At 42.2% G+C, this 14,242-nt stretch overlaps 1 protein-coding gene across 1 annotated transcript in view; it reads left to right on the plus strand.

Annotated features, from left to right (window-relative positions):
- Positions 1-2,083: 2,083 nt before the first annotated feature.
- The window catches only part of GFPT2 (glutamine-fructose-6-phosphate transaminase 2), a 28,552-nt gene continuing 16,393 nt past the window's right edge, over positions 2,084-14,242 (plus strand). The window contains exons 1-8 of the mRNA XM_014947682.1: positions 2,084-2,202; positions 7,039-7,146; positions 7,514-7,612; positions 8,298-8,423; positions 9,007-9,065; positions 9,565-9,699; positions 11,164-11,225; positions 12,835-12,918. Of these exons, the coding sequence (XP_014803168.1) occupies positions 2,196-2,202; positions 7,039-7,146; positions 7,514-7,612; positions 8,298-8,423; positions 9,007-9,065; positions 9,565-9,699; positions 11,164-11,225; positions 12,835-12,918 (680 nt within the window). The 5' untranslated portion in view covers positions 2,084-2,195. The remainder of the gene's footprint in view (positions 2,203-7,038; positions 7,147-7,513; positions 7,613-8,297; positions 8,424-9,006; positions 9,066-9,564; positions 9,700-11,163; positions 11,226-12,834; positions 12,919-14,242) is intronic.

Raw genomic sequence — 14,242 nt, forward strand, 5'->3', positions numbered from 1 at the left:
CTCCTGAGACAGAGAACAGCAGAATTGCTACAGCCTTCTTGTGTCGAATATGGTAGATTATGTTTTCCTTTATTTTGGCTTCTAGACTTTTAACGAGTTTTGAGATGAGATGGGATCAGTTCGATTATCTCATCCGAGTGGTGTAAAATCTGTCCCTTTGACAAACAAACCCAGCAGTAAATACAACTACTGTGTTCTCTAATATACTTCCAAAAAGTCATGAAAAAGCTGGATGGCATGAGACAGATGAGTCTGGGAAGTGTTGATTGGTAAGTTATCAAAGTGACAAGTTAACCACTAATTAATTCAGTTTATACTTGCAGTTGAGCCTCATTTCTGTTTAGCTTTCTCCCTGGGAATGTCACAGGGAAACATGAAATGTCTTGCATGAGTGAAATTTTGGGCTCTGACTCGTGATCTTTTGCAATTAGCGTGGCAGTGATGTTTTTTTTGTTTGAAAAAAAAAAAAAAAAAAAGTGCTTCTTTCCCACTCTCTCCAGTACTCATTAGTTAAAATCCATGTTGCACTGGGAGAAAAAATAAGTTTACCTTCACTGTATGTAATTTAATCTGAATGGCAATGCTACTTAACAAGTGAAGCTGAGATCAGGAACCTCCCCCTCTGCTTGAGCTGGATTGGGGGAAACAAGATCAGTGATTGCTTCAGAGAAGGAGCAAAGTAACCCGAACAGACAGGAAAAACTGGAATGGAGTGTCAAAATGACTTGCCTGATGTCACACGGCAGGTCAGTGGCAAAGCGGGGACTAAACCGGTGAAAAATCATGGGCCTCTTTGGTCTTATCCTGGGGGGAGGAGAAGGAAAACAAACCTGTTTTTTACCGAGCATGGTGTGCATTGCTGTTTCACGTTCCTTCTCATAAACTAATTTAAAGCAGAATTTCTAACACTATTTTCTTTGATTTTATGACTTGAAAATACTTTAAATCTAGGTTTTTGCCTTGAGACGTAGTTTCCCTTTCTTAGTGGCAGAAAAAACTACAAAAAAAACTACGATTTTTTGCAGCTGAAATGTTGACGTTCCAATCTTCATCCTCCATTCAACCTCTCCACGAAAAGTGACAAAGTTTGAAGGATATGAGATATTTTGGTATGTTTTAATAAGGAAGAAGCAGCTTATAAGCAGGGGAAATCATCCTGAAACTTCATGTATTTTAAAAAAACACATTTGTTCAAATTGGGGCTAGAAATCCTTTGTTCAAATAGCGGCCTGAGCTACTTCTGTGGATGCCGGCAGTCCCAAGGAGGCCACCAGGCACTTGCTCTAAAAGCCACTGTTCCCTTTGCTTGGAGGAGGTTCCCCGAGATGAGACATCACAAATTTCTTCAGAAGAAGCAGATAAAGCTTGGGCCAGCAGGACCAGGCCTGGGCTGAGGTGCGCCCTGCAACGATGGAGGCCGGGTCAGGGCCTGTGGCCACCATCACCCTCACGGTCATCTGCCCCCCAGAGAGCCCAGCCTTGCATGAAGAGGCCAGAGGAGGCTCCTGGAGCCCATTTTAAGTCTCTTTCTTATCAGATGAATGGAGGTGACCACACAGAGTGACCAGGAGTTTGTTGGCATGCTGCAGAACAAGGCTCTCTACAGGTGGATGACCCTCGTGTGTGGCCATGGTTCAACCGAGCACCAACACAGGTGCCCTCAGCCCTGGCCTCTGCAGATGGAAGCTGGCTGCTAAGAATGTGTTTCTAAATGCTTGTGGCCGAACAGACTGGAAAACGGGACGGAGGACCTTCCCCTGCCAAGCTCGTTGAGGGGCTACCCTGCCCCTCCGCCTCAGGCCCGGCCATATTGCCCTGACAGGACGGACTCCATCGCCCCCCGGCCGGCTCTATCCCTCTGAAGAACCCATCAGACCCACCGCCCGCCACAGCCCTCGGGGCCCCCGGAAGGGTCGAGGCGGGGCAGGGCTGGGCCGGGGGCAGGGCGCGAACCTCCGCGTCCCCCTCCCGCCCCCGGGGCCGCCTCCGCGCCGGGGCTCTGCCCCCCGCCGTGCAGCCGCTCGAGGGCCCCGGGCGGAGCGGCCCCGGCTCCCGCTGCCCGGCCAATGAGCGGGAAGGCAGGGGCCGAGCCGGCCGCGCTCTATAAGAGCCGGGGAGGCGGCGGCAGTCCCCCAGCCGGGCCGTCGGGCGGGAGCCGCGTTTCCTGTCAGCGGGGAGGATCGTGTGGCGCGACCATGTGCGGTGAGTGACGGGGCCGTCAGGGGGCCCGCCGCGGCCCTTCGCCCTCCGGAGCCGGCGGTGGCTGGTAGGAGCGAGGGCTGCCTGTGCCGGCCGCCTCTTCTGGCGGGGCGGTGGAGGGGGGGACAAGGGCCGCTTTGTCCCCGGGCGGAGGGGTGCGGGGCTGCCCCGCTCTGACAGAGCGGTCCCCGCCGTCGCAGCGGGTTCGTTGGGGACCGGCCCCGCCGTACCCGCTTTGTGGGGGTGGGAAGGGGGAATGACCGGCTCCTGCAGCGGTGGCAGGTAAAGGTGAAGCTCCTCCGTCCTCCTGAGGAAAGGAGATTTACTTTCTGCCCCTCACAGCTTGGCTTCTCGGTGTTCTCCGTGTCTGGCGGCTTGTCCCGGGGACTTGGGATGGGAAAATCCCGTTCCCAATGCCCGGCTGCTCCGAGGGTGTCCCGGGGGTGTTCACCTTTGCTGGTCTCTGTGCCTGGGGGCATCACTGCCCGGGCTGGCATCCAGCCTCCACGGTGCTCCCCGGGACCGGGCATCAGCTGTGACTCCCTTCCCAGCCGCCGCCATGGGAAGGGTCTGTGGTTTTGGAACAAAGGCGGTGAAGGAACTTAATTCTTACCTGATGTGAGTTTGTTCACCTTCCTTTATCTAATAAAGATGAGATGGTGAAGATAACGCCAACAGTGCACATACAGTTGCTTAAATACGCGTTGGATCAGATTAAAATCAAAGTGCGGGCTCCGAAGATGGTGATTTTAGTTAATGGAGGAAATTTTAGCGAAACTTTACCATTTTTTTTCACTGAAAACTCCTTTCAGATCTGGGAGGATACTTTTGTTGAAAGTAGAAAAAATCTTGTGCGTGTACTTCTTAGCCATCGTGAACAGAAGTTCTTTTGTGAGACACAGACTGAAAGTGACTTGAGTTACTGCTCCCAAAAATGTACTTTCTAAGTTGGATGTTCTTTGCCCTGCCTCCACGTCCTCTTTAATTTCAACCTCAGAAGGAGCAAGGACTCCAGTAAGCCTCTTTCGCTTGCATGGAAACTGGAGGTGATATTTGAGCTCCTACGTGACTCTCGGGTCGCTATCAATGGGGCAAACTCAGTGTCTTCTAACAAAACCCCTTCAGGTGAGAGACTTGGCTCGGTGCCGAAGCAAACCAAAGGTGTTGGTGGCAAGCATGAAGCGGTGAGACATGTGATGGTAGCATCAAAAAACCTTAGCAGATCTGGGCTGATTGGGAAATGAGGGTGTTAGCAGTGCTAAATGAGTTTGGTAAAACGTCTAGTTTGAGGTGGAGTGACTGACTGGGGATGAAATGGCAAAGAGAGCTCATGAAGTGCGGTGACAGTAGTGCTAGTTTTCTTCCCATCGACATTTGGAGACCTTTTACATGAGTTTGTTATCATGAAAGATGCCCCTTATCTTCCCTTGCTAGGCTGATCTGCCTTAGGAGTTCTTGAGGTTGCAACCAAGAGTTTCAAAATTACTTCTTTGTTGTTGTTGATTTTATTTTTGCGTATCTTTCCAGGTGTAAGTGTTGAAACTGGGTCCTATTGTGTTTTCCCTGACACATAAAGATTTAAACCCATTGTTTTCTGTTTTGAAAATACATAGGTCATTAAATGCATCCATAAACATGTTCTTTAGGAAATGTAATTGAGATGTTATCACACTTGCACTTAAGAAAATAGTATAGCAAAAGAATCCAGGGTTTAAAAAGCAGGTAAAAAGCTTTTAAGCTGATTATCCACCTATTTTAAATCAAAATTGGTTTCTCAAGGATACGAAAGTTTAGACTGGGACATTCTCAAAGCTAAGTTCCTGGCATCAACAATGTCCTTACCCCAGTAAAGGCATCCTTTTATTTTTTTTTTAAATAATTAATTTTGTTCAGTCTTAAAGTGTAGGCTGCCCCCTTCTTGTTTTTGGTGAAGTCTTGGAATTGCAAGAGTTCTTGTAGATTTTTCCTGCCAAAAAGTACTCAATTAATTTTTCCTCCTCTTGAAGCTCTGCTTGCAATCCTGAAAGGGAAAGGGGAAACTGTAAAGTCTTGATACGCGCATAAAGGGAGAGCCTTGCGTTCAGTGTCTGCACCTGATTAAAGCTGGTTTTAGTAATATTTTGACAACCTTTTGTTTGTGTTTGGAGTATCTGATTCTAAAGGTAAGCCGTACATGGTTGACCTAGTTCATGCTTGTTTGCAAACTCTGTAATTATGGAAAGTTATATACTAGATTTAGCATTCAGGTCAAGAGAGCAATGCACTAGTAAAACACTTCTTAAATGCTTTCATTGGATTCTATGTTTGTATGTATGACTTAAGAAAATATTTCATTGCTTATGCTGTGCTGACAAATAAGCATTACTTTACTTGATACATAGCACTTCAGTATTGCATTAGCTTGGAGAGTGCTTGAGTCTTCACTGGGGAGGAGAGATGGAAGCTTGGAAATGGTATCTAATAGCTTGAGGATGCCATCATAAAGTAACTTGCGAGCATCACAAAACTCTCTTGTCATGAGCATGATTCAACTTAAGATTCAGTCATATTGGTTTGCTTCCAGAAGGAATTAAGCTACAAGAAGTCTTTATCGAAAGTTGTTCCTCCGTGAGTTGAGCAATGTGCTTTAAATCTAGCCAAAAAGATGACTGAGTAGGGAAGAAAACATGCAAGTGGGTAAATCATGAAACAGAAAAGCACTGGAGAAACAGCGCTGAGAGGATGATTTATTTCCTTTAACTGAAGGATTTTATAATATATTCCTTGAGAAGTCAGGCTGCAGCTATTGCTTTCATTCTAAGTGGCCTCTGGTGACTTCTTGCGTCTTCTAATTCACGTGTGTGGAGGCACAGCTACAGTTCCCTGGAAACAAGGATCTTTTTAACAATTGCAGCACACTGGTAGCATTGTAAGGACAGTCCCGGAGGAAGGTGTTTCCTGGAGCTCTGTGTAGTCAGAGATGCCACATGGAACATACAAGGCTGATGCTTCTTAAATACGTTGTGAAATCTGGCCTAGAAAGTAGAGTTGGATCTGAAATGAGGTGTGTAGCAATGTTCTGGAATGATGTTGAGAAATTTGTATTGAAGAAATTGAAGAATGCTTCTCTTGAGGTTAGTGGTTAGTGCCAGAGAACGGTAAATATCTGTCTGGAAAAATGATCAGCAACCTCTCAGTCTAAGGTGACTGTATATAACCGGAGGCAATATTTTTCAAAACGTCCATGAAGAACAGTATTTAGCTGTTCAAATTCCCAAATACCTCTTTTAAGTGCAACTATTGTCTTAATATCCCCGTTAATGTTGGACACTCTAGAAATAATTAGGCTGGGCTCCTCATAAATCTCACTTCTGTAGCAGAAAAGCATTTTCCACCCTTTAATCCTTCCAAGATAAATTCAGGGACCAATGTAGTAGTCTTTTAGTCTCACTGTCAAATCAGCAGTTTTAATGTCTTAAAACCAGTGGAGTAACTGAATTCACAACAATATTTAAAAGGGAGATTTATTGGTGTATCATTATAACAGCTTCTTTACAGCCATTTACGGTTCAAATGCCTTAATTGAAGGGGAAGAGGGTGTTAAATTTCAAACAAAGGCTTTCTCTATTTAAAACATTTGCTTGTCTGAACTGCTTATCTGTTCAGCTCTTAAAGTCTGGTTTTTGCTAACTGTAGTCTCCAGTCCTGACTTGTTGTTTGGAGAAACAGTGAAATTAGAAGTTTTGGTTTTATCGGGGTACAGATTTGCAAGAGTTAATAAAAAGGCGTGATCTATCCTTATAAATGCAGAAGTCCCCAAAAAAGCAGTAGGCAAAGGAATGGTTGTGTTTTCCTTTGCAGGTGACCTTTTTATTACACCATTTCTAAAGATAAAGTTATATCCCCCAAACTCCTTTTAGTGAAAAAAATGCTTGTGTACTTTTGCCTACCAAAAAAAAAAAAAAAAAAAGCAAACTGTGTGGAAGGGGAGAACCAACCCAAAAATTTAAAAAAAAAAGCCACTTCTTGGTGGATGAGTGGTCTATTCAAGAGAAGGATCAGACTGACAGACTCCTCCGGGCTCTGGTTGCCGAGTGGGCAAGGAGTGAGCTCTGTCTTTCTGTGATGCCTCCCTGGAGTTGACCTGAGTAACACAGGGCAAGGACACGGATCCCGTGTCTCCCATGTGTTGGGTTTGGCAGGCAGCCTTGTGCCGAGGCACCGCAGAATGAATGCTTGGTTTTTGGGTGACCCTGGTTTTGTATCTTCTGTCGCTTTCCTTTGTTGGCCTATCCTTTTGACTTCTGCCCTTTCTTTATGTTTTCTTCCCTATTCTCTTCCCGCTGAAGTGACTGTTGTGTACGGGATTAAGCTGGAGCCTTTCAGAAATAAGATGTTGTGCCTAGTACCTACCCATGGGTATTTAAGGCCGTGACTTTGATTACAAAAGTCTCCTTGTGTTAGTACTGGTGAATATATTCCTTCTTTGAATGTCTAGTTTTAAATCTGGATATGAAATAGATCACAATGTTCCCATTTTCAGCTGTGGTTTTCATGTAAAGTAGAATTTTTTTTTAAGCTCTCTCAACTGTTTAACTCTTGGTGGGTAACATGAGGAGAGTGAAACTGGCCAGGAAAGCGTTTATGTTTGCGTGGTAAAAATGAAGGTCCTGATTCCTTTATTGTATTTGAACTCTTTCCATTTAAAAACGCAGTAGGAAGAATTGTACTAAATGGGAGGTGGGGTCCCTCTTCTCTGTGATGCTAGTTTTAAAGGGTTTTGAATTGAGTCTGAAGGGATACAAACTCTAAAAAACCTTTGCTTCTTTTTTTCCTCCCTCCCCTTTTCTCCTTAAACAGGAATTTTTGCTTATCTAAACTACAGAGTGCCTCGGACTCGGAAGGAAATATTTGAAACCCTGATAAAAGGATTACAGAGACTGGAATACAGAGGCTATGACTCTGCAGGTATGTAAACTAACTCAACAAAATAATTTTAGCAACCAGTAGCTACTTATGTGACTTTTTGGGTGGTTTTAACTTCTGTGTGTTGGATTTCCCTTAATTTATTTTTTTTTTTGTCCTGCAGATTGAAAGATTAGAACTAATTAGCTCGATTATTTTGGATTTTCTTCTTTAGCTATTCTCAGGACTTTAAATTGGATGTTTAGCTCTGTAATCAGATGGTGGTTGAGGTTTAGTACACAGAAGCAAAGCAAACAGGGTGTGAGGAAGAACAACTTCATACAGGGTCGTGTAGTTTGTGCCTCAGCTTTTTTTGTGCTCGAGTCCCAGTGAAAGGATGAAATATTTGTGACTGTGTCCTTTATTGTAGGAGTGGCAATTGATGGAAATAATAATGAAGATAAAGAAAGGTTCATCAAACTAGTTAAGAAAAGAGGAAAAGTAAAGGCCCTGGAAGAAGAGTTGCACAGTAGGTATCTTAAAAATTACCCCTTTACTTTGGCCTCCCAGTTGGACAGTATCTGCATCTCAGCAGAGAGTCAGACCATGAAATTACCATTATGATTTTGTACCAGACATAACTGCGCTGTGTAATCCAATGGCAGATTGTTTGTGCCCTCCAAATCTGCACTTCAAAAGCAAATAGATCTTTAAGTATAGTGCTGTGAAATTATCAGTCTATTCTCCCCTCTTTTGGTTGCTTCTTTGTTCAAGACCCGGGCTCCCTTGGTGCTTTACTGGGATGATTTCTGTGCTTGGTAGCTGAAATGTCGGAACATGGACTCTTGACAGAATTTACGAGCATTTAAGCATCTGGCTGTCATCACAATCTGCTTTATGCAGTGCTTCCATCTGTGAGGAGCTGAAGTTGTGTTTTAATACGTTTACATTATAATTTGTAGTAATGTGGTCTGTTAGCCTAGCTGTTACTATTGGCTGAAAATGCTTGAGTCTTGGCAAACAAAGTTTTAATCACAGTAGCTTGAACTATCTGAAGTGCAATGTCAAGAAAGCAAATGGTTTAAAAAGAAAGCCAGAAGATAACTTCTAGTGTTTTGCCTGCAGGAATTCTCTTGGTGTTTTACTAGTTGTGTGTGTGTGTGAGAGAGAGGGTCAACTTTAAATACGCAATTAACTGAATTTCTTGTGTATAGAACAAGATGACCTGGACGCAAAAGCAGATTTTGAAACACATTTTGGAATTGCTCATACCCGCTGGGCGACCCACGGAGTACCAAGTGCAATAAACAGTCACCCTCAGAGATCAGATAAAAGGAACGGTGCGTAATCTCTGCTGCTCTCTGGAACTGTGTGAATCTGAAATGGCTGAACCCACATAGTATGTACATATGCACTCTTTTCTTACTGGCTTTATGGTGTCTATTTTGTATACTAGGGCTAAGCTGTTGCTATTCTATCTAGGTTAGACGCTTTTACAATAAAATAGCATCTTTTCAGGCTAAAATAACAACGTAAAAGATTAATAAGATCTGTTTTCTGAAAACTGATGCAAGTTAGTCAAAAGACAACATTCTTGTTTTAAAAGGTGTCTTAAAATGTAAGTGCATCAATATTGTCTGGGCTGGAAAAGGGAGCTTTCCTATCATTTTTCACTTGAGATGGCTCGGTGCTATTCTACTGGCTGTAGTTTAAAACCATCTTGAAGATTTGGAACAATTTTCATATGCCTTCAGAATTTGTAAGCGTCTGCTCTCTGTTGTCCATGTTATGATAAACTGTAGGTCTGAAAGCTGTAGCAGGTAGTTTCTAGTGTACTTCTAAGCTTTTTTCCTCTCTAATTTTGTGTTCTGAGTTAGTTATCTTAATTTTCCCTTACTGAAGTATTTTTTTTTTTCCTTTTAGAATTCGTTGTTATCCATAATGGAATCATCACAAATTATAAGGACCTGAGAAAATTTCTGGTGAGTCTGTGGTAACTTGATTCTAAAACTAGAAATTAAATGTCACACCAGCTACTGTCAGATCATTCATGACTTTGAATCTGAATGCGAGGTTCTGGATATCATCTATAAAATAGTATCATGAAGGAGCCTGCCTAATAAACATACACAGAAGTAAAATATCTTCTTGCAATTGTAAATGTGAAGTACTTCTGAGTTGAGCAGCAATTAGTGCTGAAGTTGTTTGAGAGGGTGAGTGGAGTGGGCTCCCTCCTGTCTCTTGTTGCTTGATGGATGCTGAGCAAGTCTTACTCCCTGTTTTATTACAGTATTTCTCAAAGGGCAGGTTATGACAGGATAAGTCTTTCTTTTTTGTCTATAGTGATATATATCCACTTCCAGTGTAGTGCTCAAAGCAGTCTCTTGCTGTGCAGTTTCTGGTGGGAGACAGCTGAAGGGCTCTTCAGTGTTTCTTGCCTGAGGATGAAAACACTTTTTACTCTTCTATATGATATTTCAGGAGAGCAAAGGCTATGAATTCGAATCTGAAACAGACACAGAAACAATCCCCAAATTGATCAAATACATGTATGACAACAGAGAGAGTGAGGACACCAGTTTTTCAGCTTTGGTGGAAAGAGTTATTCAACAGTTGGTAAGTGGGAAGTTCCTTTTTTACTGTACTACAGTATAAGCTATTTATGGGGTTCCTTCGTATTCTGCATTTACGCATTTAGATCCTCTGCAGGAGTCCTTCAAAGGTGCTGCAAATAATGATTTTTGGCCTTTTAACAATTATTAATAGACCAAGAAATTAGATTAAAATTTTGGAAACCTCAGAGGCTTTTCAATGATAAATTTTAAAATTACTTTAGAAGTGTTTTTTGTTTGGTTGGTTTTGTTGTTGGTTTTTTTTTTAAAGCAACAGGTTATCACTGTTTTTAATGAAACAGCTTAATTTAAAAAAGATGTAGGAGCCTCTGGGGGTTGAAATATCTCATAAAGGGCAGTGTGTTCTTAGAGGATATTCTGATCGTGCTAAAACACTGCTGTGATTCAAGTTTGTCTAACGGTGTGCCTTGGCTCCCATGTTTGGAAATAAATCGAAGAAGCGGTACTGATTGATGGCGTAGCTGGTTCCCAAACTGTGAAGTGGGAATCTACTGTTACTTAGTATGTGAACGCTTAAAAACTTCGATAGATGCATTGCAAACTTGAAGAAAGCTCGCTTTGTTTCCTCCCCCAGTCCCTGGGCAGATGTTTTCCCTCCCCTTCCTGCAGTTCCTTACACTTTCTTCACCTCCCCTTTCTCCTCTCTGAAGCAGCCTCTGTAGGATTCCCCTAGGGCAGGGCTGGAATTCACATGGCCAGTATGGGCCAAGAGGGAATAGTGGTGCAACCACCTATTTGAGGAGAAGGGAGACTTCACCTGAACACAAAAGAAGACCAGAATCCTCCCAGACTGCAGTCCCTGCAAGGGGGGGGGGGGGGCTTTGGCTCCTGCTTTTGGAATAATCCTCAAGTTTGCAAGCTGCACTAATACTGTAGAGCGGTTGATTTTCTGTTCCTGTTTGTGTTCTTGTGTTGTGGGTTTTGGTGTTTTCTTTTCTTTTCCTTTTTTTTTTTTTTTTTTCTTTTGGTGGAGGGATTTTTTTGGAAATGAGTTAGTGAGAATTTGCTGCTTAAACTAGAATTAAGTAGTAACTCCAAAATTTTAGCTGAAAATGCATGATAAAATGCAGCTACAGGCACACTCTTTTTAAAAATCTTACTAAAAGGAAATGTCTAACAGCCTTCACGTTAATTACGTAACATCTCAGAGATTTTCTTAACCCTTGCATTAGAAGGTGGTGTTTTTATTTATAAGCAGAGGCTAAGTGCTCACTTCCTGACCATTCAGCTGTTGCCTTGTTAAGTGCATGTTGGCCTGTTCTGCTCCTTATCCAATTCCTTTAAAGGTGCAGTCTGCCCTCCAGGAAGAGATTCCTGATAGCAGTAAAGAGCTTTCCTTCAAAACCCCCTCAGGAAGAAAGGCCCCAGTTTAATGAGATGCAACCAGTTGAGATAAGTTGTTCAGGATGTATTTATTTTTTTTCTCTTCTGTTTGCATGGTTTCCAGGAAGGTGCTTTTGCATTGGTTTTCAAGAGCATCCATTACCCAGGTGAAGCTGTTGCTACCAGGTTAGTAAAATCCATTTTATACATAATTCATGCTTTTTTTTAGGTTAAAAAAGATGTTAACATCTCGTAAAAACAAAAACCCCCTGGAATACTGATGATGAACTGCTTAATGAACCAAAATTCAGGAGGTAGATGGAATCCTAGTGAAGTGCAGTGAAGCTCTGCAGAGCATCTCTTCAGCTGACTATTAAATATAACTTAATTTGAGCTGTACTGACTTCGGGTCACAGAATTTCCAGAGACTTGTGTTGATTCCTTATAATCCATAGCGTGACTTTGTTTAAAAATTAGCTGTGACTACTCACTCTTTTGAGTAGTGAAAGGCAAGTGAAAAGTAATGAGACAATGTTTTCTTGCTTCCTGCAAATACACTTTTGGTTGGAGGTGGTCCAAGTGACACATTCAGGAGAATGAGCCACCAACATTCCCATAGGCTTTCGGATGGAGGTTGGTCCAAGTGACACACTCAGGAGAATGAGCCACCAACATTCCCATAGAGAGTGGCCTTTTATCTGTTACAGCGTGTCACTAAAGAAGCTCAGTGCATCCTCTGTTTCTGAAGATACATTAAGAGGGTGCTAACATTTCTGCTGTATCTAAAAGGGAAAGGAAAGGATATTGTTCAGTTTTACTTCATATTGAATAAAGACTGAGAGAAGTGTGTTCAGGTTGGCTAAAATGCCACTGTAGTAATAGGTTATACAAGTAGTGCTCTATAGCTGTCACGGCATTTATGAGTTTTTTTCGGTCTAAATTCTACTTTTATTTATAACTTTGAAAACAACTTTCAGGAAATGTAAAGATATTAAAGTAGCAAGTGAAGTAGCTGTGGGCATAAAGGCTGTTTTATACGACAACCAAAAAGCCCATTGCTTCTGTGGTCTAAAATAGGACTATATTAAAATTGTGAAAAAGCTGTCTGTACCATCACTCTAACAGGAGCACATCTTCTGAAACAAGCTGTTCTATATGTGGTTCAGGTTTGGGTTTTTAGGAGTGAAGAGATTAAGAGAAGCTAAATTTTTAGTCTGAGATGATGGAGGGGGGTGTGAATTACTCTCTTATTCCTGTGTTATATTTTTTAATAAGCTCTTCAATATGATGCGTGACCCATATAATTAAAAAAAAAAAAAATCTTAATATTCTACAGTTTCAGAGGTGTGGTTGACATTTCTGAGTTTAGAAGGCTAAAGGATGGAACAGTATTTTGGTAGTAAAGAGCACTGGAGCTGATTGCTGGCTCACTTCAGAGGCTGAGTAAGCTTTGTTTAAAAGCGGTATTTAAATTGGTGCCTGTGCTAAGCTGTTTTGTGATTCCTGGAAGGAAAACAGCTAGTTCGTGTACATTTTCCTCTACGTGGGTGTAGATCATGGGGAAAGAACTATCAAGGCATATGGCACTTATTCACATAATACTATTTGGTGAATCTTGGCAGAAACAAGCCAAGTTTATATAACTCCTGCCGTGTAATGGCTTTAGGATCAGGGTTGAGGAGGATCTTGCTATTTAGGAAGGTAGATGGGATACTGTGTTTCAACTTCACAGATGTCCTTTGACTTCTTTTTACGCATCTTTCTCTTCATAAACTTGTGTGTTTTCCCTTTGTAGGAGAGGGAGTCCTTTGCTCATTGGGGTTAGAAGCAAGTACAAGCTCTCCACTGAACAGATTCCTGTCTTATATAGAACATGTAAGTTGATAAATCAAATCACATTACTTTTAAGTGCTAAAATTATTGTTACTTCATGATTAGAAATTAGGTTAATTGGTCTTTTACTATAAAACTACCAGCCAATGCCCCAAATAGCTTTTTAACTGAGGATATTCTATTTTTACACCACTGAATGTGTGGTTTGTGTAAAAGACCCATCCTCCCCAAAATACTTGTGTAACTGTGATACCTTGAACCTGTACAGTTTGTAATCTCTAATTTTAACAGATCTGGTTTTGCATTTAAAGTGTCTCATTTCTTTAATAGGCAACATTGAGAATGTGAAGAACATATGCAATTCCCGGATGAAAAGACTGGACAGCTCTACCTGCCTTCACGCTGTCGGGGATAAGGCAGTAGAATTTTTCTTTGCTTCAGATGCAAGGTAGCAGAAGTACTTAAATGCTTCTCAAAATATTGTTTTTGTTTAAAGTGAGATAGTTCTGGAAATCTTACGCTGTCTTGCTGCTGTACAATGGTTTTCTGATGGGATAGCTTGTAATCCAGGTAACTTCATAAAGCCCAAGGCCTAAGGTACTTCAAAAATGTGAAGGCTTGACGTCAGCATTAAACGGTAAATATCTGCCAATTACTAACATCTGTAAAATTAATCCAGTGTAGGAAAGTAAGTTGGGTACCAATAGACACCATCAGCTGAGTATTTGGGCATACTATACGTTAGTCTTGGTTTTGGCATTTTAATCCAGCTATTAGAGGAGGAAATGGTGGTGGTGTTCCAAACTTAGCCAGAACCTGGACATCAGGTACACATTTGTCTCTCTCAGGGCAAGATCCTGACTTTATGCGTCCATCAGAGACCTTGGGAGGCAAGATCAGATCAGCAGGAACTTGCTGATGTGAAATGCTGTGTTTCCTGAGCCTTCTGCTCCAGGTTCCTGTGAGAGAGCAGGAGGAGCAGCAGATGGAGCCATTTCCTTTAAGATGGCTCTATCTGCAGTTATGTCCAAAAAGAAGAGAGGAGGGGGGCTAGAAGTGCTGTGTAGCATATTTAATTGCTTTGAGGAGTGCTGCTACCAACTCTTGCTGACATATCAGATTTGTCTGCTTCTATTTTTTCGGTAGTGCTATCATTGAGCACACCAACAGAGTGATTTTCTTAGAAGATGATGACATTGCAGCAGTAACTGATGGGAAGCTCTCAATTCACCGTCTCGAGCGTTCAGCTAGTGATGATCCTTCCCGAGCCATCCAAACCCTGCAGATGGAATTGCAGCAGATCATGAAAGGTGGGTTGAAACATCCATAAAGGAGTATCATCAAAGAGGGATAGTTACAGTAGATAAGGA

This window comes from Calidris pugnax, unplaced genomic scaffold (assembly GCF_001431845.1).
Source record: "Calidris pugnax isolate Ruff unplaced genomic scaffold, ASM143184v1 scaffold27, whole genome shotgun sequence".
In the NCBI taxonomy this organism is placed as follows: Eukaryota; Metazoa; Chordata; class Aves; order Charadriiformes; family Scolopacidae; genus Calidris; species Calidris pugnax.